The sequence below is a fragment of the Fusarium proliferatum genome, assembly GCF_900067095.1.
Source record: "Fusarium proliferatum ET1 genome assembly, contig: FPRO_scaffold017, whole genome shotgun sequence".
NCBI lineage: Eukaryota > Fungi > Ascomycota > Sordariomycetes > Hypocreales > Nectriaceae > Fusarium > Fusarium proliferatum.
In genome coordinates this window covers 322108-347088 of record NW_022194806.1, presented here as the reverse complement: position 1 = coordinate 347088, position 24981 = coordinate 322108, and the positions used below count along the sequence as shown (strand labels likewise).

At 51.8% G+C, this 24981-nt stretch overlaps 13 protein-coding genes across 13 annotated transcripts; 5 read left to right on the top strand and 8 right to left on the bottom strand.

The window, feature by feature from the left end:
- Window positions 1–937: 937 nt before the first annotated feature.
- FPRO_15899 (uncharacterized protein) lies at window positions 938–1573 on the bottom strand (the record flags this gene model as incomplete). Its single annotated transcript, XM_031224819.1, has 1 exon — window positions 938–1573. One exon carries the CDS (start codon window positions 1571–1573, stop codon window positions 938–940), a length of 636 nt encoding a protein of 211 aa, XP_031090040.1.
- Window positions 1574–2973: 1400 nt separating this feature from the next.
- On the bottom strand, window positions 2974–3362 carry FPRO_15898 (uncharacterized protein; the record flags this gene model as incomplete). The annotated part of the gene is made up of 4 exons (XM_031224818.1): window positions 2974–3038; window positions 3103–3161; window positions 3206–3275; window positions 3335–3362. The coding sequence occupies 4 exons, from the start codon at window positions 3360–3362 to the stop codon at window positions 2974–2976; spliced, it is 222 nt and encodes a 73-aa protein (XP_031090039.1).
- Window positions 3363–3481: 119 nt separating this feature from the next.
- Window positions 3482–4150, bottom strand: FPRO_15897 (uncharacterized protein; the record flags this gene model as incomplete). Its single annotated transcript, XM_031224817.1, has 3 exons — window positions 3482–3607; window positions 3668–3813; window positions 4081–4150. 3 exons carry the CDS (start codon window positions 4148–4150, stop codon window positions 3482–3484), a joined length of 342 nt encoding a protein of 113 aa, XP_031090038.1.
- Window positions 4151–11328: 7178 nt separating this feature from the next.
- On the bottom strand, window positions 11329–11661 carry FPRO_15896 (uncharacterized protein; the record flags this gene model as incomplete). The annotated part of the gene is made up of 1 exon (XM_031224816.1): window positions 11329–11661. One exon carries the CDS (start codon window positions 11659–11661, stop codon window positions 11329–11331), a length of 333 nt encoding a protein of 110 aa, XP_031090037.1.
- A 581-nt stretch (window positions 11662–12242) lies between these two features.
- Window positions 12243–12689, bottom strand: FPRO_15895 (uncharacterized protein; the record flags this gene model as incomplete). The annotated part of the gene is made up of 1 exon (XM_031224815.1): window positions 12243–12689. The coding sequence occupies one exon, from the start codon at window positions 12687–12689 to the stop codon at window positions 12243–12245; it is 447 nt and encodes a 148-aa protein (XP_031090036.1).
- A 339-nt stretch (window positions 12690–13028) lies between these two features.
- Window positions 13029–13463, top strand: FPRO_15894 (uncharacterized protein; the record flags this gene model as incomplete). The annotated part of the gene is made up of 1 exon (XM_031224813.1): window positions 13029–13463. One exon carries the CDS (start codon window positions 13029–13031, stop codon window positions 13461–13463), a length of 435 nt encoding a protein of 144 aa, XP_031090035.1.
- Window positions 13464–14896: 1433 nt separating this feature from the next.
- On the bottom strand, window positions 14897–16059 carry FPRO_15893 (uncharacterized protein; the record flags this gene model as incomplete). The annotated part of the gene is made up of 4 exons (XM_031224812.1): window positions 14897–15451; window positions 15497–15677; window positions 15764–15789; window positions 15856–16059. 4 exons carry the CDS (start codon window positions 16057–16059, stop codon window positions 14897–14899), a joined length of 966 nt encoding a protein of 321 aa, XP_031090034.1.
- A 533-nt stretch (window positions 16060–16592) lies between these two features.
- FPRO_15892 (putative uracil permease) lies at window positions 16593–18287 on the top strand (the record flags this gene model as incomplete). Its single annotated transcript, XM_031224811.1, has 1 exon — window positions 16593–18287. One exon carries the CDS (start codon window positions 16593–16595, stop codon window positions 18285–18287), a length of 1695 nt encoding a protein of 564 aa, XP_031090033.1.
- Window positions 18288–18695: 408 nt separating this feature from the next.
- On the top strand, window positions 18696–19373 carry FPRO_15891 (uncharacterized protein; the record flags this gene model as incomplete). The annotated part of the gene is made up of 1 exon (XM_031224810.1): window positions 18696–19373. One exon carries the CDS (start codon window positions 18696–18698, stop codon window positions 19371–19373), a length of 678 nt encoding a protein of 225 aa, XP_031090032.1.
- Window positions 19374–19422: 49 nt separating this feature from the next.
- FPRO_15890 (uncharacterized protein) lies at window positions 19423–21310 on the bottom strand (the record flags this gene model as incomplete). Its single annotated transcript, XM_031224809.1, has 5 exons — window positions 19423–19669; window positions 19727–19818; window positions 19889–20017; window positions 20099–20924; window positions 21006–21310. 5 exons carry the CDS (start codon window positions 21308–21310, stop codon window positions 19423–19425), a joined length of 1599 nt encoding a protein of 532 aa, XP_031090031.1.
- A 1557-nt stretch (window positions 21311–22867) lies between these two features.
- On the top strand, window positions 22868–23241 carry FPRO_15889 (uncharacterized protein; the record flags this gene model as incomplete). The annotated part of the gene is made up of 2 exons (XM_031224808.1): window positions 22868–23072; window positions 23126–23241. 2 exons carry the CDS (start codon window positions 22868–22870, stop codon window positions 23239–23241), a joined length of 321 nt encoding a protein of 106 aa, XP_031090030.1.
- Window positions 23242–23799: 558 nt separating this feature from the next.
- FPRO_15888 (uncharacterized protein) lies at window positions 23800–23976 on the top strand (the record flags this gene model as incomplete). Its single annotated transcript, XM_031224807.1, has 1 exon — window positions 23800–23976. The coding sequence occupies one exon, from the start codon at window positions 23800–23802 to the stop codon at window positions 23974–23976; it is 177 nt and encodes a 58-aa protein (XP_031090029.1).
- A 581-nt stretch (window positions 23977–24557) lies between these two features.
- Window positions 24558–24767, bottom strand: FPRO_15887 (uncharacterized protein; the record flags this gene model as incomplete). The annotated part of the gene is made up of 1 exon (XM_031224806.1): window positions 24558–24767. One exon carries the CDS (start codon window positions 24765–24767, stop codon window positions 24558–24560), a length of 210 nt encoding a protein of 69 aa, XP_031090028.1.
- Between the last annotated feature and the right edge of the window lie 214 nt (window positions 24768–24981).

The following is a 24981-nucleotide window of genomic DNA, read 5'->3' as shown; positions in this document are numbered from 1 at the left end:
AGGGATCACGGAGTGCTCTGACACCAGGCTTTGGGTGATGCGAGCTATCGTTCACAGCGCCGAAAGTCGGGAGTTTGGCGACAGAATGTGCTACTTCGGTCACGCAAGATTGGATGTTTAGATGTTTCTATATACTGCGTATAACTTCGTTGACGACATCTTTGGCTCTACGCCTCAGAATATAAAATGGATTCAGACAACAACTCCATCACCTGCAGGCTGTAATAGACACCTTTGGATCAAATTTGATAATCTGCCGGGCCGTGCTGTGAGGAGATGCCGTCCAAGCTAGGTTAAACCCGATCTCGATCCATTGTTGGCGCTAGAGAAGGTTACAGCTCGCATTTGAGGCTATCATTGCCGTCAAGTAAATGCAAGATATACAGGACATACCCTTTATGTCGATTTCTAAGACTTGACAAGTTCTGTCCATATCACTCATATCTACAGGTCCATATCCAGTGTTCACGATCTGTTCAAGAAATGTCTCAGTTCATGTATCTAGTATCTGGAAAGACGTTGGACAGGCCCAAAATGTTTTCGTTAACGCAGACAAGGGACTGCCCCGAGCCAGTAACTCAAGAGTTGCAGTGTAACTGACAGCTTGTAGATATAAAGTTCGATTCGCACTACCAAGACGAGGGGGATGACTGTGAGAGGGAGCAGTCTGCGTAATGCGATGAACCATTGCAACAAACTCCGAGCCATTCCACTTGAAGATTGGAGATTGCAGATTCTATGTGAGACGGACTGTGACTGTCTTTGCCCTACGAGAGGCTCCGTCATTATACGGAGTGCCAATGAACCAGCTGGTCAATAGCTATGGTTCCTCGGCCATCGCCTTGGTCTTGATGGACAGGACGAACGCATAAATGCTGTAAGTTATCAGATTCAACATTTAGTATTTCTGGATGTACGAGTCTCATTCTTTGCTTAATCATCTCCATTTCAGGACTTTCATCCTCAGTTCAAGTAGTAACCTTCTGGCATTAGGATACAAATGATAGAGTGTAAATTTCCCCATGCTTTCGGTGTCACTTCCTGAAGCACTAACAGCGCTTGGGTTGGGAGCCAGCTCAATACGAGCATGGCCGACAGTCTCAATACCGGCTATGAAGTTGGAATGCCCTTTATCAAGCTTGCTCAGCTCCTTCAATATGGCATCCTCGACATATTTAGCAAACTTGTCGTGCGTCGGAGTAGTCATACGGAATGTGATCACCTGTGTTTCCGGGTCATAGTCGAACCGCTTGTCGACGCATGCTGCAATGTCGTCTTCGTAGCGGTGGAAGTCTGCGATACTGAGGGGGACAGTTACCAGGGCGAGAGCGGAGATGGTCTCTTGGTTCAGGTAAAACTCAACAATGCTCGCAGGAAGTCGATCGGCGTAAGAATTATTGGCGAAAAAGGGAGCCTCGGTGGGCTCGATAGCTGAGGGGAGCTTGTCACCAACTTCGCCTATCGCGGAGAGGGCCTGGAAGGAGGAGTCGGCAGAGGCGACGTCTTCAGAGGCGGCCGACGTTGAGGGAAGGGCACGAGGAGATGAGGATGCTTCACGATTATGATCTCTCATGTTGGATCCGTGACATCGTGATGCGGAAGAAATGGTAGGAAGTGCGTGAGGTTGGGTATCTTTTTTTTTCGGCCATGGCGATGAATCTCTGTTGTTGTTAAGGCGATAGTATAGTATGTATTGGGATACAAATGACGAGATACAATCTAGAATTCTTCCCCTATTCAGATAGTGCCTCTTTTAGATCACCAGATACCCCCCATGATTCTTCCACAAGGTTAAGCCTCAAATTTTGGTCGCCCGTGCCACCGAAGAACGAATAGGTCTGGCCGGCGGTCATTCATCTACAAAGCCCATCTGGAAAACTCAGACTGCACAACGATGCAAGGCCCAGTACTTCTTGACTGTGTCAGAGGGTGGAATAGCGAGGGACGAAGGAAACATGCCAGGGCCGAGAAGGCAGCAAGCTGGACCTTTTCTTGTTTGGAAAGACTCGTTTGACATCCCAATCCCAAGAACGATCTTCTTTACGTCCTTACTTATACTCCTTCGCGTGGATACAGATGTCGTCGACGAGATCGAATGCCAGGCACCTGTCTGGTAGAATTTGCACCCCCCTGGGGCCGAAGGAGAAACCCATTGGTATTTGTTAGTATCGGTGAACTGGACCGTGGGAGGAAGAGCACAACGTACTCGAAGGTGGGAAAATACGAACGTGCTTCTTCAGACTACTGAGAAGCAGAATTGGCTTTTGACGTATGTCTTGGAGACCCATCTTCGACTTCTCGAGGCTTTCTGGTTGTCATGGTGGCTTTGAAGGGGCGACGACTTGTGTAGTCTGCTCTCTCAGTCTCCACCTTGTGCTTGGCCTCGGAGGTGGTTGCTTACCGACTGGGGACTTAATTGGCGGTAGATGGAGCTGTTCTTCCCGCGATGGGTTTGTGCAAAGCGACATTGACCCAGTCACGTCCGAGTCGGGAAGCTTGCTGCCTCCATGGGGCACGATGCTGTCCGTGGCAGTACGAATTCGGAAGCTGGATATTTGTGGCCTTGGGAGGACTCTGTCTCTTCGTCCGTTGGTGTTCGTCTCGGCATCGGGGTTTATGGAAGCAAGGTTCGGGCTGGCCTTGTTTTCAGTCATGCGGCAGTCCTGTGTGGAGATTGGGCAGTTCGTGGTGGCCAGGGTCTTCCGAGCGAAGTAGCTTATGAATAGCGTGAAGGCGGAGAGGAGTGAGTGGTCAGACGGTGGTGAGTGTGAGGGGAGGATGAAGATGATTGATGGCGGTAGCTGTGATGAACATACTCGGGTGCCGCCATTTTGATTGCTTGTTGACGCGGCAAATCTGCGGACTCTCGAGCCATGATGGTATCGTGTAATGATGCTCTTGGTTGGATCTCTTTTACTGAGAAAGATGCTACGAGTTGGAATGAATGGTGTTGTTATTAGCTACCAGCGCTATCTAGGGTGCAACGAGTTGGAAATGAGAAGCTGGGCGGGGGGCAGCGATGGAGAGTGTGATCGCGACTGTCATTGTCAGTGATCTTCGCTTCAAGGTTCAGGGAGTAAGGGGACTCTGCTGTTGCCTTACCTTCGTCACGATACTCGGGTACCGCCATTTCCTTGCCTCCTGTGGACTCTCGGTGGTCGCTGTTGTGTGGCTATGTCGGTCTTCGTGGTCGGTTTCTTTTTACTCAGAAAGATGCGGCGAGTTGGATATGAGAAGCTGGGCAGGGGGGTGGGCGATGGAGAGTGTGATGGCGACTGTCACTATCAGTCATCATCAAGGTCCAGGGAGTGTAGGTACTCTGCTGTTGCCTTACCTTCATCGCCATACTCGGGTACCGCCATTTTGGCGCTTCCTGACCCCCCTTCCCCCTATAAATTCCCCAGGGCGTCCGTCCGCCGCACTGAGCCCGCTGTGGGAGGCGTGGCTTCGGGGCCCAAGAGGAGGACGCAGCACGCCGCGTCTACCATTCCGGTGTCCGCCTCTCGGCTGTGGCGGCGCTGTTGGTCGGGTTCTTTTTACTCAGAAAGATGCGGCGAGTTGCAGATGGAAGCAAGCTGGGGGGTCGGCGATGGCGAGGTGATGGCGACTGTGATTGTCAGTCATCATCCATCAAGGCTCGGGGGGCATGACTATTCTGCTGGCTTACCTTCATCGCGATACTCGGGTACCACCATTGTCCCGCCTGTCGATAACGACAAATGGTGAGCTCTCGAGTGGGGAGTTGGCGGTGCCACTCGAGAGCCAGTTGTGCACACTGCCTCATGTCCGCGCGGGGCCACAGGCTCAAAAGAGCTGTGCGAGTTAACGAAGGAAGAAAGGCCAAGGCTGTTGAGGGCGGAGATTCGTGGTGATGAAAATGTGCGTTTGAAGATGGTTTGAAACAGAGAGTGATGAATGTTGTGAAGACGTTGGATGCGAAGTTGAGTGTCGGAAGAGAGGTAGCTTTGCTCTGATGACGTATCACTTGCCAGAATAACATTTCATCCTGCTTTGAGGAAGGCAGGGCAGGTCCAGCAGAACAGGCACATTATTTGGTAAGGTACCACCAGAATTGCGTACCTGTGTCTTCCGGAGCAACGGTCCTTTCGCGGGGAATCCTTGAGTTACTGTAACCACCAACAGCGGGCATGGTGAGCTAGAGTAACGGGCCTCCTCTGTTCCCCGGCGCTTCTCCGCAGTGGTCAACGACACCAAATAGTCATCGGAGAGCAAGAAAACATCAGACCTTTGTACAGGACGTCTAGATAACTCAGTAAAATATATCCTAAACTCATGCTAAGTGGCCTAAGTCTTTTCAGAATTTACGATCAAGGCCCTGAGCTTTGTTCCCCGCCCCCCATACTGCAGCTTGAAGGAATTCATCAGTCAATTACAAAAAGGAAATGCTCAATGACCAACGACGCTCTGCTTTGGCATATCCAATTTTGTCAGCACAAGACCGTGTTTCCACATGTGAAAAAGCTCCTCAGCTGGCTATGATCCAGCCAGTGTGCCATCTCCCTTTCTTCGCATCTCAAGCATACCCAGGCTTGCGTTGTCACGATTCCATTTGCCCCCAGTTCGCAAAAGACAAGAGCAGAAAACCTGAGCCCCTACCAATCGCTCCCTTTACGCAAGAACGTTAACTGTTGCCGAAAACTGCCAGGGTCATGTCAATGTTGAACAGCTGTCGAATTGGCGTCGCATTCTGTTGACACAGCATCTGCACCCGTGCAAGGTCTAAACCCGCCAAAACATGTACATCAGTGTAATATCACAGGGTCCTGGAATTAGAGTTGTTTGACAAGTCGCGTCTCGCAAGCTTCACCCTGACACATGCCGTCCAGTTGTACAAGACACGCATCACGTAGGGAGGCTGGCCGTGGGAGCACAACGACTGAGTTGACTGCCATGTGGCACCGTAGCCAAGACTGTCTTCCACTAACGTTGGACAGGTATGGTTATGAAGCGCCATTCCGGGAGCTGCAATTCCTCTCACTAACAGCGCCTTGGTTACTCAGACATCATAAGAATCATGATGACTTTCATCATTCCAGCAATACGTAAAAGAGTCTTGGGAGCTCTTCTTCGATAATAGTCATATCAATGCCCTGAGAATACCAAGGCGTACTCATGGAGAGTTTTAGTGGACACGACTCTGGTCTTGATCGGGCTTCAGATCTTAAGGTTTCATTCACCTACGAATGCCAACATGCCTGGCTATGAACGACCAGCTTTGGTTGCCGGATGCCGGCTGAAAATATTGCTGAAGATGGCATTTCTTGATGGCATTACAGATCGCTGGTCAAGCAGGTGGATCAAACGCAACAGAAATGTCTTTCTATAGGGGGCTGGTGTAGACTGTGATAAGCATGCGAGCCGCCGATGACCTGGGTAATGATGCAGTGCTAGTCGGAAATAGTGATAGAGACCATGATTGATCAACTCTCGTAACTTGGCTATTGTTGTGTGTGGTTGTTGTTTCACTGAGCCGTCTGCCTCATCCTTAGGGTTGTGACAATAGAGGACTGCAGCCAAATGCGACCAGTAGTCACCAAGGACTACTATTCGACTGAATACGATCTTATAAGACTTATTGCCTTGCTCTGGTCTTGCCGAGGCAACCTCTCTTGATGGATGCCGTCTGAAGTTGCCAAGGTCAATCTCATTGCCTTGGCATGCAAGCTGGCCTTTTATGCCGTCTCCGCAGACTCTCAGCACTCAAAGCTTGCTAGGGATCAATTCCTTTGCAACATGATTTCAGTCTCAACGTTGGAGCTGGGGCTGATCTTGGGTTGCACCCAATCGCCCTCAGCTGATATGATGTGGGGAGACTGAAGCTTAAACGATGTATGTTGTCGCCTGCTACCAATCACGGTATTGGAGATGTCCGAAAGGGGCAGTATTTGTCCCAGGGAGGCTGTACCAAGCTCTAATGGGAATCGGTGTTCTGTGGAGACTCTGCTCAACTTACAACGATCGGCGGCAAGGAATCCCAGTGCTAGAAGTGATATCGCTGCTGTCTCGTGTCGACACTCAAGACTAAACCCCACATCTCAAGAAACTGGTGGTAATAGTTACGATGAGCCGTCAAAATAGCAACACTAACAGTTCAATCCCTCCAATGGAGGACGGAATATCGGATCAATTGCTGCCCTTGTTTTTGTCGCAGTAGACAGACACGATTCTGAGGTCACTTTGACGCAGCTGCGAAACCATTAGGATCTCGGTTGTTATACCTTCAACTGCCTTCTGAAATGGCATCCTTACTCCGTGGAACGCATTTATCAATAATGGAGATCTTTCAGTTTTTCGCCTTTGCAATGTAGAGGAAGTTTGATGCTGTTCAATTTACTGCAGGGCATGTCTGACAGCAGCACCAGCATTGCAATTCTAGACATATATCATCAGTTAAAAAGCACGCCTTACATTACAAGACCTCCTTATCCTAAAGGCTGATGTTTATATCAAGATCGCATGAGACTGTGGCCAAAACACCACCCGAGATAGCCCCATTGCATCATTCCTTCAGAGACATAATGTACCGAGAAGAGGATACCTGGGCTTGAAACTGTTGATCAGTCTGACATCAACTATCCTCGATCATTAGAGACGAATAGAAAGCTGTATGATACATTCTTGTAACTCCTTCGCGAGTCAGCTACTTTGGGTCGCTTAAGCTCTTTTCGAGGTCGCTTCAAAGTTACCCAGTGTACGATTATTGCAACTGATACGTCAAGCCAGCAGAAATATCGCCAACCTCTGAACAACTTCCTCGAATTGGGGCTAGAAGCCTGGGTAAGCTTCACACGTGGCGGCTATAACGGAGCCGGTCAGAGATGCTCGCAGAGGTTCAAAACCGGTAATTAAGGTCCCAAGTCTACGATGGCCTTGCCAAGAAGCCTTATAGAGGCCAGAAGAGAAGCGCCAGGCCATAAAGCGCGAGTATTTGTGAATGGTAATTTATGTTGAGCACTTGAGTTGGCGCGACGCAGGCAGCAGATAGGATGGGCTGGCCTGGGATCGCTTCTTTAGATACGAGCTTGGGTTCCTCCTGGGAGAAGCGAGTGAGACGACATTCAAGTGCAGCAGGCCCCGGCTTGCGTATTTGTTTGTTCACAAGAGTGAGATTCCTCGGTCTTACGCAGGCTCACAACAAGTTTTCGGCATATCGCTGTGATTGTGGACATGACGGATATGGCGTATACTTTAGTCCGCAAAGCATTATCAAGGGTATCAACTCTTCGACGGTCGGTGAGGCACGCGATGTGGCCGCGCTTCGCGCTGGGACTTTCGTCGCTCGTTCGATGGCTGTTATAGGAGCTCTTAAGTGCCTTCTCGGTCTACCACTTGTCGCGGAAGCGAAGCGAAGTTAAGGCAGAGCGTGTTGGGCTCGAGAATATTCGGGATGTGTTGGTTCAAAGGCGCAGGATTCTCAAGTCGTTCGCACGTTTCCGGCAAGCTTTCGGAGTGTTGCTGTGGTTCTGGGCATGGCGGGAGATAGCGCATACTTTTGGTTCGCGAAGCATTATTGAGGACACCAGCTCTTACGGCATGTAATGGCACGCGTGCGCCGGGCGGTGGTTATTGCGGCTCAGGCTCTCTTTGAACGAGCGGTAGTTCGGCGCCGTACGATCAGGGCGCTCGGGGCGACGGTTCTTGCAAGCATTTCTGTGTGTTTCTGTGGTTCATCGACTGTAGTAAAGAGTCATCAGGGGTTGGATGCTGTGAAGCAACATATGTCGGAGAGCCTTGTGCGCGCTTGTCGACGGGAGGGTGTCGACGTGAGAAGCTTCTTAAGGTTCGAGTGAGAGAGTCGCACGAACAGCTCGACACGACGCCCGGTAGCGCGGACCTTATCCAATGCCCGGCCATGCTCGCACCGGAAGAAAAACGTGTTCGCGTATTCGGTAGGCGGGTGATTGTGCTGGTCGGTGCCTGGTTCGATGATCCGGAAGGTCTGCCAAGTGTCGAGGTCAAGGACTGTAGATTGGCGCGAAGAATGAAGTGACTACTGAGGATAGAGTGAGGGGAGAAATGGCCGGGCATTTTTGGGGCAGGGCGGATCGCTTTGCCCTGTGGGGGAATTGCGGGGGACTTTACAGGGCATCTTGAACAACTGTCTGTTGCAGCACGAGGCCCTGTAAAGTCATTAGCGCGGGGATCTTCACTATCATCTTCATCGCTACTCTTAACATACTAAAATCTCTACTTGTCGCATTGATCAGTTCCAATGCTCGAGCCAGAGTGCCCGCAAGAGCACAACCAGAACTTTTATTTAATTTTATACTATTCCATTTACAAGATTCCCATATAGATCTGCCACTGGAGGAATCTCGGATTGTAATGAATCGCATGGCTTTACATTGCTGTCGAGCCCAATTAGAGACCGGCTGTCAAGGACAGGGCCCAAAATGCAACCACGGCTTACAATTCTTTCGCATCTTTAGCTAAACCGCTAGAAAGAAATCCACGTATTCCTGAATTTCAAGAAAGCGGCTGTGTTCTTCCAAGGCCAACAAGTCCTTCCTTTCCCTCGTACATCTGACCGCAAACCCATTTCAGAACGCCGGCTACGTCGGCCGACCAAGGGAGTTTTGAGCATGAAAAGGAAGTCCTCTTAAAATTCAATTACTAGGATGATCATCAATCTCACAGGTGACGATATAATGGCAAGGTCAAAGGAAATTGAGCACGATCAGACTCGATCTGGTGACTGAGCTTTCTATGCCTCACAAACGAACTGACGTGGCCGGCAAAGATATTACAGCTCTCTTAGAACCACCAAAATCACACCTTGCAGCGCGGAACGTCATAATTGAGCTCTCTTTCGTGCCATGCCGGGTCCACCACAGAATCTTTGCCAATGCTGTTCACTTCACCAAGGCCAGGGGATGCTTATCCTGGCTCGAGTAGTAATCTCGGTGCAAATTGCTTTTTCACACCGATGCGAGGTCTCTCGCATAAATTTATGTATCAAACGGTCCACGTTGGCGATCATTGTAGGTAGGTGTCGGGTCAAAGGTGGAACGACTGAGCATCTGTTTCTGAAGAGTCAATAAGAGTATACAGGACGAATTCTGCAGGTAAACCAACTTGTATGTTGTAATTTCCTGACTTTATGGCCCAGATTGGGGGAGCCCAGGTCTTTCGTCGCCATCTTCGGGTTATCGGATCGCGCCGTCCCAAGCGTTCTTGGGTCATCTCATCGAAGATTTTGCCCAGGTCCTCGATGCTAGGCCGGTCGTTTTCGGTCCCAGAGGTCGTTCCTTTCTTATCTTTCGCTGCCATTCTCTTCTGGGGGTGACTCAGAATGTGACGACTAATTGCTTGTGGAATGGCCGAGCCCGCGAGGTGGTTACGCTTGGGGCGGCTCCTACGTAGATGTTAGCATGTCGCTGGTGATTGTTCGCTGCCAAGGCGAAGAAAAATGATCGAGTATCGGCAGGTAACTTGGACGGATATCTTACTTGGAAATCGCGAGGTTGTTCGTCCTCGCAGTCGATCCTGATAACAACGTTACGCTCCTGAACTCCAAAGATGACCTCTTTTGATCAAAGCGGCGGCGTGTCAGCGACAGCGGTATGGGTTGGCGCGAGCTGAAGCGACGAAACAGAACTCAATCTGAAGTTGTCGTGGCATATAATCGTCCTAGTTCGCATCATGGCCCTCATCTCATGGGCAATCGGCAAGGTGCATGGCCGCTGCAACATTCTTGACTGCCAACCTGTTGGAAAGGACTGCCTTGCGTTTGAAGGAACGCTCGTTCCTGAATCTCGACTTGATTGGCGACCGAACTGGATATTATTCCTTTGCTTGCGGATATTGGTAGAGCCGATCGTCGTCCGCCTGTTGCTTTCTGATGGAGGGTGTCAGCGGCTCAACGAGACGTCTTGGTACCCGTATAAACCATTGTTACCGGCTCCTCACTGGTGTGCCATGAATTCGAACGAATGTGACGTGCAATAGCCTAGCAATCGTGACGATTGTCTCAGGCAGATTGGTTGAGATGCATACTGTACCGTAGATCACAGGCAAAAAAGACTCCATATGGCCGTTTCGTTTAGAGATCATGCTGCGAAAGGCGAATCCGGCAGGCTCACCAAACAAACACGCTCCACTAAGCTTAGTCCGTAAACAGTCAAGACTTGAACCTTTGCCACCAATATCTAGGCTTGTCCCGCTCCCTTGCGGATCGCGGCGTTGCTTGAGACAAGTTCGAGTATCTAGCAAGATCAATTTTTGCCCTCGCTTTTGGGAACTCTATGCAAGTTCAGGACAAATAAGACTAGAGCCTGGGTGATAGAATGGAGGGGGATTCGGAAGTGATGATATCAGATACACAATCCCGACATAATACATTTTTCAGGTTTCTTTCTTGATGGCTGTCGGGCCTTGCTTCGCACCAGCCCTTTATAGACAGTGGCAGCACGTTTTTCTAAGCAGAGCCTTGTTTCTGCGCCAGTCTTTCGGTAGGCCTGGCTGTAATCCAATCTCACCCTTGACCAAGCCCTTCTTTCCAGCGCAATAGTGATACCCTCAAAGCCCGCCTCCATCAACGAAACTGCCGATGATGACGCATCCTGGTCGCCAAGTCTGGAGCAACTGCTTCGCAGAAGCTTAATGACTCCAAAACCAAGACAAACCAACCACCAAGTGAATGCCAGGCTAGCACTTGACCCTTTCACGAGTCCCAGCGGATCGACTTTTGGGTTCAACTTGACCAAGTTCATCAGCAGAGATCTTATGCTAGCTCGATGATCTATCTGTTACTTCGAGGTTGCTCTCGCTGTTTCTATTGTTGTAAATAAAGAGACCTGCATTGATCTCTGATCTAAGTACATCCTTTCCGATAGCGACGCTTTCCATCACCTGAACCAGGCCTGATACCTTTGCTTTCCGAATGTGGGTGGTGCCAGAAACAATCGTTTCTATTGTAGGGACACCACTTTCCCCCAACGCTAGGCTTGATGGTCCGTTTGTGGCCAACAATATACTTTGTTACAGTCTTCTTTTTGTAACCCACTGGCATCTAGTCCCGCTGCAGGTTCTGGTAGTTGTGGCGACGATTGTTCTGTCGGCGAATACTTGGGTATCGCCGTGGTTACTGCAATATTATCAGAGGGATACACCGGCTGAGGCTCAGTGTTGATCCCTTGATCTGAAGGATGTTGAGCTGTATTGTTACTTTCGTCGGCGAATTTGCAATCCGTTCACGCGTGCTCTATCCCCATGTTACAACATAGAAAGTCGAATGTGTGCCAGGACTGCTTGGGCTCCTGGTGCTTGACCTTTTTTTGTCTCGGAGTTATTTGCACGCCAAGCATATCATCCCCTCGAGTCGACCGTATTCTTTGGTGTTGATGTCTGTTGGTGTGAGGCACTGCTGCTATTTGTAACGTCGGATCCAACACGACACAGTCGGGTTGCTCGAGAAGAGTTGAGTACTTTGGTTGCAGTGGATTCTAGTCCCAGAATCTTCAGAGGTTCAGCTGCCTTTGCGGCTTCGACCGGTTTCGCTGGGACCACGGCTTCGACTCGTTTGGCCAGTTCAGCTGCTTCTAAAGCTTCAGCTGCCTGGGCATCACCGTCCTCTGCAACATCTGCGTCATTCTCTTGGGCCACCGCCTTCAAGTAAGGTTCATAGCCCTCAACGTTCATACTGCCAAAAGTCAGCGTATGCCCATGCTGGCGGGGTTCCAGGGGCAATACATGCGAATAGTGGCAGGATAGTTGATATCCTCAGAACCCGCGAAAGATAACAGGCGTATGGACCAAAGGAGAACGGGGCCGCACGACAGTTCTAGACATATTCTTATTGAGGAGACTGGTGTCACACATAGCTTACTGCAACCTCTCGACATCCGCTCGTGTGGCAGGCCCACGCTACCAAGACCCTTCCCGAGATCGCTGATTTCGCCGAATACGGTATTGCTCTTCGTGCTGTCGAAGCTTATGGCCAAGATGCTGAGGCCCGTGGAGCTGATCTGGGTCGGCTTCTGTAGTCGGCGGTCTTTATGTGGATGTTATGCAACCTGGCCGCTGGACTCGCTGTCCTTGACCACTTCCTCGCCCACGAGTACTTGAACACGATCTCCTCGTTGGGCCACTACTTTATGATGAACTTGTTTTCAATTTTCCTGAGGGTGATGGCGTAGATCCTTGGCCTCCCGGTCTTTCCGTCACCCTTCTCTCTGCTAATGCCGATCACGTAACGGCTCCGCCTCACATTGCTAAGGCACCTAGGCGACTAGGCCGAGACGCTCCCCTCTTGCATCACCTGATGTCGTACTCGTCATTCTCGGGGATGCAGCGATGTGTGTGTCAGCGACTTGATCAGGAGCCTGACACGCATGACCGCCTTGATCTCCTTGAGCTGGGCTGTGGTCCAATCCGAGCCAGCACCTCTGTTTGCTGCTCCTCCTACCACAGCGCTGGGTGTCTTTACCGAAATTCGGGCAGTAGGTAGCTGAGTTGGCAGTCTTAGACGGCTGCGTCGCGCTAGGAGAATATGCCTCAGTTGAATATCTTAGCCAAGTGTTATGCCTCGCTCCCAGCTTATGGCACAAGGTCCGAGCTTTGTCTTCCATGTTCTCAAGGCTGCGTCCAAGAATACGATAGGGAATAGGTTGATGTCTTGTCACTGTAGATCCCGAATCTTTACAGCTGCTTGTGCTCAATAGAACCATGGTGTTTGCAATGATGGTCTTTGCGGCATCAGCAGTGTTGACAATAGCCTGAGCAACCTTACCAGCAACATTCTTTGTGGCAGATGCGGCAGACTCCACGGCACTCCATTCCTTGAAGTAAACGCTGTTGATCTACCGGACCGGGCCGTGCCGCATGGAGAAGGCGGAGCAGCAAAGAGAAGCGTTGTCCAGTAGCGCAAATGCAACTCGAAATGACCCTGTCGGAAAAACAGGCATTAAAAAGATCCCTTGGTGTAGCGAAAGCGTGGGCGAAAGAGCGGATGCAAGCAAGCATCGGCATCAGGGCTCAACATTCGGGAGATATCCGAGAATGGCGGCATGCCCATCATTATTCTGGCCACTGCAGCGATTCCCTCTCCATCTACGAACTTGAACTCGTTCGGCCTCGTTTCGATGCTGCGGCGATCGGGCAGATTGAGAAAGGTGTTTCGCATCTATCGGAAATGTTGGGAGGTGATAGAAAGTCGTCTGGGATATTTGGCTGAGATTTTGTTGGTGGGCTTTGACTCAGGGACCAAAGCAGTGACAAGAATGGTCTTGCAACTCGATGCGCGCCAACGTGGACCAAAACGATATCTTCCGCGCTGGGATTCTTGGCTAACCGAGTTGGACGGGTGTGTCTCTTCGAGGGCACGGCATTATCGCTTTGCAGTCACGCTCCAACTTGAGGATATTGTACATGGTTCTCGCGGTGGCGGCGCCTTTCTATCGTCCGTAGGTTTGCTTGTTGGAAATCTTGGGTCGCTGTCTTAGATTTTAACGGCCTTGCCTGGCAAAGAGCACCGAAGAGGGAAGGTTGCCTCGTTCACGGTGCGATCGTGCATAACGCGTAGATAAATGTCGCACGGGTGTACATGGTCATATATTTCGACTGTGTAGGCGCGGGTGGAATAATGCGGCAGGGAACTTGTCATCGCCTGGCTGTAAAGCGAATTCAAGGCGGAGGCAGGAAGTCATCAAAACTCCAGGTATCGCGATGCTAACTGAGAGGTCGGAGAGATTGAGAATTCTAGCCGTTCTGTACGCAGCGCTGGCCCGGAGCAAATCGCCGGCATTGATACGATCGGACAAAATAAGTTGGCGTGTTGAGGATTCTGAATGCCAGAGGGTTTGGTATCGATGGAATGAGGAGCTGCCGCGCATTCACATGCCTTGGGATCTGAGAGAGCATCTTGGGAATTTTATGGGGCTCCACCGATGGATGGGCTGCTCTGTATCAAGTGTACTTCTCAGAAGCTTGAGCTTCCACCTTGATTTATGTATCTCTGATACAGCAGCCGACCCCCACTATTCGGCCTTCCTTGAGGCTGGTAGATGTGGCGCATCGGTCGTCAGCCAATCGATTCAGTCAAGGCCCCATAAAAGTGCTCCAAGTGCTGCTAATCCGCATTCGTGGTTGGCATTGCTTTATTTTCCGTCTGACAATCACCATGACCGCCAGCTGTAGGGTAGGTGGCCGACATAACGACAAGCCAGTCTGAATGAAACTTGGTGACCTGAGTAAAACACGTTTCAAAATTAAATACGACGAATAACTAGATAAATAATAAGGTCCTCGAATAGTCCAAAGCCAGGACGGTTGTAAAATATCCTTGAGTCATTGCCAGAAGCCACTACTGTCTTACTTAGTTAATTACAGATACTTACACACTCATTCGATGACCCAACCACACCCGTGCGTGCTGCATCAAGCTGACGTCTCCCTGAGCTCCTTCACGCGTTAGTATGGCAGAGTAGAATTTCAGTTCTAGCTTCCTTTGCCGTTCTCCCTATCATTATGGAGGTCATCACGACTCACCAGCCGCCAATTCTGGCCGCCCGTTGAGCTCCTTGAAGTGCCACAGCGATACCTACAGCGACTACCAGGGCCCAGTATCCTAATTGGCATACACTTCGCGTCGTTCGTTGATTGCCCAAGTGCATTCTCTACTACTATTGCACTGTAGAGTCTCCAGTAGTTGTACAGGGTGCACTTCGAGTTCAGCAGTCGGTATGCCTATTCATCCTCATAACCCCTTAGGAAGTACGAAACCGGAACAGTGAGTAAGGTTCAGTTGAATGCAGGTAATGCAGCAATGGCTAAAGAGACCTGGCGAGTAGAGGACTGCGGGCCGATAATGATTCCTGGAAGCGAAAACGGTAGAGTTGAGATACTTTGCATTGTATACGGGAACTATGTGGCCAGATCAAGCAACTTTATAAGTCGCCCGGATTCTTGATTGCAAATGTTCCCAGCTTTTCACCGGCTTAGAACTTTGATACCCCTTCCTCGCCAGAACCTCATTGAATCCCCGTATGACATCATCATTCACAATCCCTGATAATGCGTCACTGCTGGATGTCTTCAACGGTGAAAGGAGAACTTCACGATCCGGCTGGATGAACACGGGGATGCTCAGGCGCGCCACGTTTTCGCTGGCTGTTCGAGGGAATGCCACACGGTGGACAGTGGATCGCAACCTCCCTGCCGTCCAGAACTCCAGAGCATCGCCAATGTTGACGACGATGGTGTCGTCGAAGCAGGGCACATCTTTCCAGGTCCCATTCTGGTAGACCTGAAGGCCTCCCTGGTCTGAGGGCTCGCGGTAGAGAAGAGTCAGGGATCCGTAGTCAGTGTGCTCACCGGCCCTGATGTCGTCCGCCGCACCATCATGTGCTGACGTCGACGTGGCTGGGTAGTTGATGAGCCTCATGCGGCAAGCCTCTCCTGTGTGGGCTTCAGTCAAGACGCCCTCTGGGATCTGGGACTGTCAGAAACAAAGAATTGTCTGGGGCTGAAGTCTTACCTCGAGACCAATCTCCATTGCCCGCAGGAGACGATTGGCGAGCGCCTGCGTGTCGGTGAAGAATCGAGCCAGCTGATCCCTCCCGTTCTCCAGAACTGGGTGTAGTTCCTGCAGGGCTCTTTGCGATGGGTCACATAAGTAGAACGACTCCTTGACATCTCCGGGGCCCATACCTGCGAGACTGTGAAGCTTGTTATTAGTTAACGTTGAACACGCGATGAGGCCGAGAAGAACGCATCGTAAAAAGTAGAATGATGGTATACGCACGATTCTTCCCTCATGCCCGTGTAGCCCTAGGAACAGTTCATTAGCATTCCCGAGGAAAGCGAGGTTATCTTTCCTCCAGGCTCATCTCTTACCAAGTCACCGCTGCCGTTGCGGTATGTCGTCTTCTCAGCTCTTGGAACTTTGAAGAACTCCCTTGCCAACTCAAAGGCAGGCCCTGGAGCTATGCCGTGACCCGTGACGTAGAAGAAGCCGGGGTCACTGCCAACGCGTATAAGCTCAGAGGCCAGTTGCGCCTCTGAGATTGTGCTGAGGTCGATGATTGGAAGAGCTGCCATGTCGAGTCTAGGAGGCTGGGCTCTTGACAGATGCTACTCGAACATGGCGGTCTTGAACACTTACGAGTCTTTTGTAGTAACGACCCTGATTATTCCTCCCATGCGTCGTCGGCAGCGAGGCGGCTAAATTGCTAAATTGATTAAACTTTATAGGAGATAAGCTGATAGCCCGCCGGCTTGTCTTAGCGTGGCCCATATCAGATCTAGCATTGACTCTCCTTCCCCCGCATCCTGATAGGAACCGATAGTCTGGTTCTCGCTGCTTATTGGCTGGCGGCAGAATTACCGCGTATCTGGTGATGTGAAGGCTCGTCTGGGCTCGTGTCTACATCTGCGCCTGTATCTGTACGTACTGACGATAAGACAACGCCTTTGCGCAGTCGTCTTTGAGCATTATGGGGAGACGACGGCCATAAAGATCCGGGTTGGAACGTGTTTTCCGCCATGACTTGTTGACTTGAACGTGTTCATCTCTTTCCTTGCCATCCTACCATCATTGTCGCTCCAAGAAATCTACAAGCACATTTACAGCCATGGCGCTGCACACTCTACTCAAGCGTCTCGAGATTCCTCGAGAGACAGATGTACAGACCAAAGCGTACATGAACCGTGACACAAGGCCTCTGCCCCTGGAGAGACGTACCTATGGTCCCTGGGAGTTCGTGGGCCTCTGGGTCGTCACCGGCGCCTTCAACGTCGGCGGGTGGATGACCGGCTCCTCTGTCATCGCTCTCGGGCTCAACGTCTGGCAGGCCATGCTCACCGTTATCATCGGCAACATCCTCGTCGGCATCATCTGCGTGCTCACGGGGGCGCCAGGGTCCAAGTGGCACATCGGCTTCTCCATCCTGCAGAAGGCGTCGTGGGGCATGTACGGCGCGCTGTTCCCGCTCGTGCAGCGCATCATGCTCTCGTTCATCTGGTACTCGACGCAGATCTGGTGGGGGGGCCAGTGCACCAAGACGTTCCTCACTGCGCTGTGGCCTTCGTTCCGGAACCTCAACACGCCTCTTGCCCACGGGACGATGGATACGGGGGATTTCACCGCCTTCATCGTCTTCTGGTCTCTGTGTCTGCCGCTAATCTGGGTCCCGCCGGAGAAGTACAAGATTCCCTTCGCCATCGCCGCCTGTAGCGTCGCTCCCACCGTCCTCGCTCTCATGATATGGTGCACCGCGCAAGCTCGCGGAGCCGGGCCCCTGGTCTCCAATATCTCGGTCGCCGGCGTTGAGCAGGCCAAGGGGAGCCACCTCGGGTGGATGCTGGTCCTCGGTATCTGCACCAACATCGGTGGTATCAGCACCCACATCTTCAGCCAGTCTGACTTCACCCGCTTCGCGCGCCGCCCTGGGGACCAGTTCCTCTCGCAGCTGCTCTTTGTGCCCCTGAGCACCGTCTCAGTCGCTCTGATCGGCATCCTGTGCACCTCCTGCGCCTCCCAGCTCTTCCCCGAGACCAATGGCACGTTACTGTGGGAGCCGTACCGCTTGCTGGCCACCATGCAGGCCCATTTCGAGGATTCCCCCCGCGCGCGAGTTGCCGTGGCCTTTGCTAGCCTGGCTTTTGTCGTGGCGCAGTTTGGCATCTCTGTTGCCGAGAACGCGCTGTCCAACGGGATTGACCTCTCGGCTCTGCTGCCGCGTTACTTCAACCTTCGCCGCGGGGGCTACCTCACTGCGGTCTTTGCTTTCGTCATGCAGCCTTGGGAGCTCATGAATGGTGCGAGCAACTTCCTTACCGTCATGGGCGGGTACGGCGTCTTCCTCGGATCCATGACGGGCATCATGTTCTCGGACTACTATATGGTGCGGCAACGTCGGCTCATGCTGACCGGTCTGTACGATGCGTCCAGCACCAGTATCTATTGGTACTGGTTCGGGGTCAACTGGCGTGCCCCTGTGGCCTGGGTCGCCGCGACCTGGCTACTTCTCCCCGGCTTTGTTCGCCGCGTGCAGGATCCTACGGCAGAATGGAGCGGGTGGTCGCACCTGTACTACATGTCCTGGCCCCTCGGCTGCTTTCTCGCCATGCTGTTCTACTATCTGCTCGCTCGTGCGTTCCCTGTGCCGCAGCCCCAGGCTGTTGACGATGCAGATTACTTCGATACCTTTGGATTGGCCAATGACTCTGTTTCCGTGCTGGAAGGCGAGGTTGTTTCGGGCAATGGTAGTCTAGCTAAGAAGGACCAGGCTGTACTTTCTTCGGAGGAGATGAACCGGGCAGTCTAGATTTGAGTAGTAGAACTCTCTGTGAACACGCAACCAGTCCAGTTTTATTACATTTCAGGGCCAAAAGACAACCGACTCATAAATAAGTGCCGTTTGCTTCGTGATTCAAAGATCGGGACACGCAGCTGGAAGTGGAAACCCATGCTCTCGTGCTCCAAAGGTCTGTCATCGTAGCAAGTGACAAACCGATTAAACTATTCGCTAGGAAAACCAGCGTAGTGTTTTCAAGGCCTAAGCTAAACTTACCCATGGCGAAGGTTTATTAGCGGCGGCAAAATTGGTAAATAGGTATCATTAACTTTAGTCTGATAAGCTCGTCGGTATAAGATAGTGGCGCAAATCTGAACCAATATCAAATTACTGACCGATGTGAATAGTACAGACATCATTTGAAAGCGATCTGACGCCATGCCTCCAAAGAAGCTGCTCTGCATCATCCCCATCTCGACAACCGGGATAACGCAGAGCCTTGCAGCCATCTACACATCGACAGCACAGATCCAGCTCGACTTCATAGATGGCAGTGGACTGACAACTTGCCCCCCGTGTATCGAGAACCACGAACAAGCCGTAGAGTCGTCTGCGGCTATGCTGCCCAGAGTGACCGACTTCCTTGCCACCCGCCAATACGACGGCATCCTTACGTGCTGCTTCTCAGACCACCCGCTAGTGTACGCTCTTCGACGACAGACGAGCACGCCAGTCACGGGCATTTTCCAAGCCGCGCTCATGATGGCTGTGCCAACCATGGAGACGGAGAGTGAGCGGTTCGGGATAGTAACGACAACGGCGGCCTGGGAGCCAGTTTTGCAGGAGTCTGTTCGGGAGCTGGGCTACGGGGCTCATTGCGTGGGTGTGCGTGCAGCGAGGCTTGGTGTGTTGGACCTGGAGAGTCTCCCGGAAAGTCATGTCGTACAGATCTTCCGGCGATCAGCCCAGGAACTTGTGGATGCCGGGGCCACGAGCATCATCCTGGGATGTGCAGGGATGGCCAGTCTTCGGAGAGGCATTCAGGCCGTCCTGCCACCTCGAGTCCGCATAATCGACGGCGTGGAGGCCGGTATAGCAGTTCTAGCCAGAGAGTGAACGGACAATTAGGCTGTGCAATAAGAGGATTGCCGTGCGAGCGTTGACCTCATGAAATCAAGCCTAGACTTTTCAGCTCATCCGTGTCGAGGCTGTCTGACCAGGGAAACGTCTGCAACCAATCGAGAGATGGTACGACATAGGGACAGTCATCTTGAGGTTGCGAGTCGTCCAGATAGCTGGAACGCATTATCTCAATATGCCCATCGATGCGATCAACATGCCGTGAAAGCAGTAGACTTGCCGCACTCGCCGTTGAATTGTCCATTTCCCGCAGGAAGGTAGACATTGACACACTGTGGCAGGGTTAAGATGAAAGGTACTCAACGTAGTCATAAAAGGGCAAGACTAACATTAGGTTGCGAAGCTCTTGGTATTCCGTCCACAGAAGAGGCCGGGCGATGAATCCGCTGAGCAGGTGCCCAACTCCAGAAAGTTCTTGGAACTACAAGTGCAGATGAAATAGTTCAGTTACAAGGCCACTGGCTTGCGTAGCGAGACTTGATAGTACTGACCATACAAGAACCAATGGCTCGAAGATATGCACTTGGAACCTTGGAGATGCTGTCGATCATCTGCTGAGCTGCGGCACAGGCCGAACTAAAGGTCATGGGGTCGCAGGCAAAACACAATGTTTTCAGCAGCTATGTAGGTCGTTAGCAGAAAGTTCGTAGACGGGATCTCCCTCTCTATGGTGTGGGAAAACGCGCCTGGCTTGTACAGACAATATTGGCCACTTGAAACCCGCAAAGATTCTCCTTGGCATTGGCAGAAGGCGGCAGGGCGGTCAACATGTCGCTTGGAAGGGACTCCAACCCATCTTGAAGCGCAGACAGTATTGAATCGATGTTGAGAGCTGGTGGTTCTCGCGGTGGGAGACGAGAGCTGTAGGCGTCTGCCACCGTCCGGCCGGCCCGTTTCACTCGGTAGTGGTTGATGACATGCTCGAGCGATCGGTACAGGTCCGTCACGAAGTTCCAACCGATGAGCCAGTTTCCATCTGTGGGCTGTGAGTCCTCCGAACCATCGCTGGGATATACAACCATGGTCTGCTGCTCAGGGCAACGAATCACATGGCCCATGACCAAGGCCGAGTGGACTTCCAGGCGATACATGGACCAGAAGACGCGCCGATATCTCTGCCTATCTGGCTCTGTGAGCTCTGACGGCCAGTTGACTTCCTCGTGTAGGTTCTGTTCTGCTATGAGGCTGTGGAAGAGACCCAGGTAGCGGTGGTGAAGAGAGGAGTGCCTGGTTTGGAAGGCAACCAGGACGAGGGACGCGATGGTCGGGAGGTATCTGAAGGCGTCTTGACCGCGAACATCGGCCGGGATGCTATGCTCGGCGTTGTCTATAAACACGGGAAGAAGTCCTGTCGCTAGAGGGGCCGTGGTGAATGTCTCTTCTCGAGACGGCAGTACTGCACCGTCCTTGATATGAGACAGACTGAGAGCACATAGACCCATCAGATAAGAGAACGAGCAGCGGTCCGAGGAAAGGTCAGATCTGTGCCACTCGAGAAGAAGTGGTTGCTGATCAAATATGGGAAACCTGAAGAAATGGCACGGTAATCAGCACAATCTACACAAATACAGTCAGATAACGCAGGATGCACTGCATAGATAAGCATACACGGGATACACGGTCTGGAAGAATGTGTCTATAAGTGCGCGGATAGTATCCCTTGAGCCGTGAATCCGCTGATCGTAGATCCACGGACCAACACCACAAGATTGATTCGTGTTCTGCTGGGCCAATCTACCCGATCGAGGCTTGACACCTCGCTTGGCCGTGACCCGGGTCCATGTGCAGGGCACGTCGTGCTCGAGGCATGTCAGGCATGAGAGCGATCCCTCAGCCGATGGTAGCTTGCATTTGCGAGCTCGTCTGTGGCAGAAGTCACAGGCTTTGGAAACCCTTCTGAGCTTTTTCTCCATGGTGTAGGTGAGTTCGCTGCTGGGAGAAGGGGAAGCTGAGGGTATCGCTGATATCACATCCATGGGGGGTTGTGAAGCTAGCGGGTGTAGGGGACACCGCGCTAGAACTGCACTGGGACTGGTACGTGTGGGGTTTAGCTACAGTGGAGCCGACGACCCCTCCATCTTATCTCCATCTCCATCTCCATCTTCTGCCATTTCGATTCATCGCTTCAACTCGAGCCCGTTATCTAACGCTCGCACGCGTCGCTGTCGCCAGTTCATCCACGGAAACGCCATGGCTGCTACGGACTCTGCGCGCAAGTCGACGGCTGTAGATGATCCTGCCCCACGATCCAACGCGCCCCTCGGTTATACAGCCCGAAACATTCGCACCTTTTCCAACATCGCGTACGCGCCTGAGACGATGCAAACACGATTGCTACGACTGTCCTATACTGAGAGAACCGATCTGATTTCTGGATGACGACAACGGCTCGCCAATCCAGCGGCTATATACTGCCGCCGTCCTCGATTTCGCCCACGTCCCTCAAAGCGTCGCTCAGCAACTTCCGCGCTTTCACTAGCGACTGCATTTGCTGGCGTGTCACCCGCTCAGCCGATAATACATTCTGGCTCTGACTTGGCCTGCTTTCCAGGCGTCTCGTTGGAACAAGCATCTGACCCAGTCCCTCCGACATTGGCGAGAGATATGGATACTCTTGAAGCGCCAGAAATCGCGTAACTCAGGATCACCAAGTCTGATGAGAAGAGGCGAGGAACGAAATACAGTATTCCACCAGGCAAGGCATTTTGATCAAACATGTCGGCGCTGGAGAGTTTTATGGTCTCTCTTTCTTCTCTGTACGTCAAAGCCTGACTGTCGCGAGCCATGTGACTGCCCAAGGTGCGTGTGTTGGAGAGCAGAGCTGTCGCGGCCACTTCTGGAGCCATGAATCTGAGGCAAGCAACTGAAATGGAGCTACCATCCTCACAGCTTGTCTGCGATTGAGCTTCGCCTTGTGCATTCAACTCAACCAAGTTGGCAGGCTGCTAAACAAAACTAATTCGTCTTGTAGCAGATTCGGCAATCTTCTGTCACGAACGAATTTTCGCAAGCAATCATCTGTCCACAACTGCAACCCCAAACGCAGCATTAAAGGCCGCTATCGACAGCACACGTTTGACGATCATCCCTCTTTCCGATAAGTCGCGAATTAAAAGGCCTGGCCTCTCACTTGCACCGTCATTCCCTCCAAGACGACCAAAGCTCCGAAACCAGCGTCGCTACCGACATTGTAGGCGCGACCCGAACGATTTACCGTCGACCCAGGGTCTTGCGATTCGTTACTCCATACCCATGCGTCAGCTAAGTCGCCCTGTTCAACGACCAAGTCAGGGTCTGGCTGTCGCAAGCACTCTACCCCGTCTCGGTCAACATCACACCTGAAGCGCTCTGTTCAACATCAGGGGAGGAGCAGGAGTCACAGCCGTATTACCCAATAAGCAAAGAAATAGTGCCAGCTCACCAGATTGGATGATGCCTCAGTCCTTGCTAAGCTTTTTGTACCCTCAAAGATGCCTGATGCTGAACGACCTGCTCTCGACAAGAACAAACTCGACAACCAAGTTGAGTTTCCTCAAGCTCCTATCGAAGTTCCTGCCGAGGACCGCAATAGAAGGGTCAAGACATATCCCACGATCTCTTATCATTGGCGTTCTTGCCTCCCTCCACAAACATGTGTCTCCTGCGACCGACCACGAGCCAGTCAAGGAATCCGAGGTAAAGAGAGCTAAGCGTCATCGACGGAGACGGCTGCAATGAAGACAATGAAGGCTCAGGTTGCAGTGAACGCAGTCGCATCGTTCAGATCATCTACTCTCTCGGTGATGGTACGGTACTGGCCGGTACTCTGCTCATCGCCAAGATCAGCAAGAAACTTGCCGACTGAATGACGGCCATCTTCTCTGTCGTTCCTTTCCTCAGGATCTCCCACTCACTGAGCCTTGCAACACCACAACCTTCGTCGATCAGATCGATAGCCCCGACAACAAATTTCACAATGTTCCAATGCCCTCACAAATCCATCATCCCCTCGCACGGTAACACCGCCACCTCGTTTTAGGTCCAATGCCACTAAACGTCTCTGCGAGAAGCATGTTACGACAAGAGCTACCGAATTTTCGCCAAAAACACCGAGGACCTGGTCTATAGCCAGGCACCAGCGAACCCTGTGGCACTCTTCCTCAGATACTCAATCAGCTTTCCCCGATGTAAGGTAAACGTCATCGACGTCAACCTTTGGATCAGTATATGGAAGCCCTTCAAGATAGACGGGTGATTGATGGTGCTCTGCTGAACTGTAGAAATAGCACCAAGGCCTGGTGGTCTCTGTGGACCTCCGTCAACTCGCCTCAATGCTAAGTTTTCGTCCAGGTGACAAGCTTTCGTGCCCAGGAGCAACTCTGGACAAATGGTTCACCCTTTTGCCATCGCGGATCCCACGCAGATGAGCCTCGCATCCCGCATCGACCGCAACCCTCTGGAGACATGTGCCATCAACAACAGAGCTTCTGCAGCATACCAGGACTTATCAACTATTATTCTGCCAACTTACACATTGACCGAGCATCGCCGACCGAATCCATTGCCACCCTTACACCGCAGTAGGCGCCATTGTCGATAAAGTCAACCCACCAGAACCATTGCCACGCGCCATCACGGTCGCCGCCCGAATGACAACCGGAAACAAGAAGGCTTTTCGCCATGCGTCTGTTTTGACCATTCTCTTCTACAAAGAGTGACAGTGACCGGATCCATCACTAGCGAGTCGACGCTCATCAATCAGCAATAGGGACAGGGGCACTGCCTTGAAATATCTCTCGGCTTTCTCGCCTGCTTTCGAGCTCCTCTCGCAACTACATCAAGTCACCGAAGACAAACGTCGATATCCGCATGTCCCAACCATAAGGCAAGCTATCTTGATCATCTCCTGCATCTATCGCATTGTGGAACACTGTCTTACTTCCCGTTAAACCACCCACCCTCGACGTCATGCTGCTAAAGCGACTTCTCGCCAGCTCCCCGCAAATATTTACCCATGTGTTTGATCGGCAACACGACGCACCGCGAAACCCAAGTGTGGCCTTAGATGTCTTTGGCTTATTGGCGTAGGCCCAGTCTGAACAAGATGCTCACCTTGGAACCTTGGTACGGGATTAGCCCCAGGGCCGCTTCGAATGTATAGAGGTGTGCCCAGGCCTCGCCTTACCCATGCAAATCATCTTTGCCATCATCGACAATATCGACTCTCTTGGCAGTGAAGGGAACCGCCTCCTGATTTCTCAGCCATTCTGGCCTCATGGAAAGCGCTTGTGTCGCAACTTGGCCACTTCTTCTGTGTAGAAATGCGAATCTGGGCGCGTCTACTCTGGACACCACAATTCTTTTCCAGGCCATCAGCCACTCCCGCGTCATACTGATGACGGGCCGCAAACTCAAGTTTGAGGATACTCGACAAGTTTCATGACGCTCGTTCAATCCGCAACAAGAGTATCATTAGTGCAACAATCAATCACAAGAACCTCGAGGCTGCCATGCTGTTTGGCTCCTGCCAGCGACGTCATTGTTCTTGGCCCCTCAGCTGACCATCTCAGGACTGGAGACAGCGTGACTGGCGAGTGCAACGTAC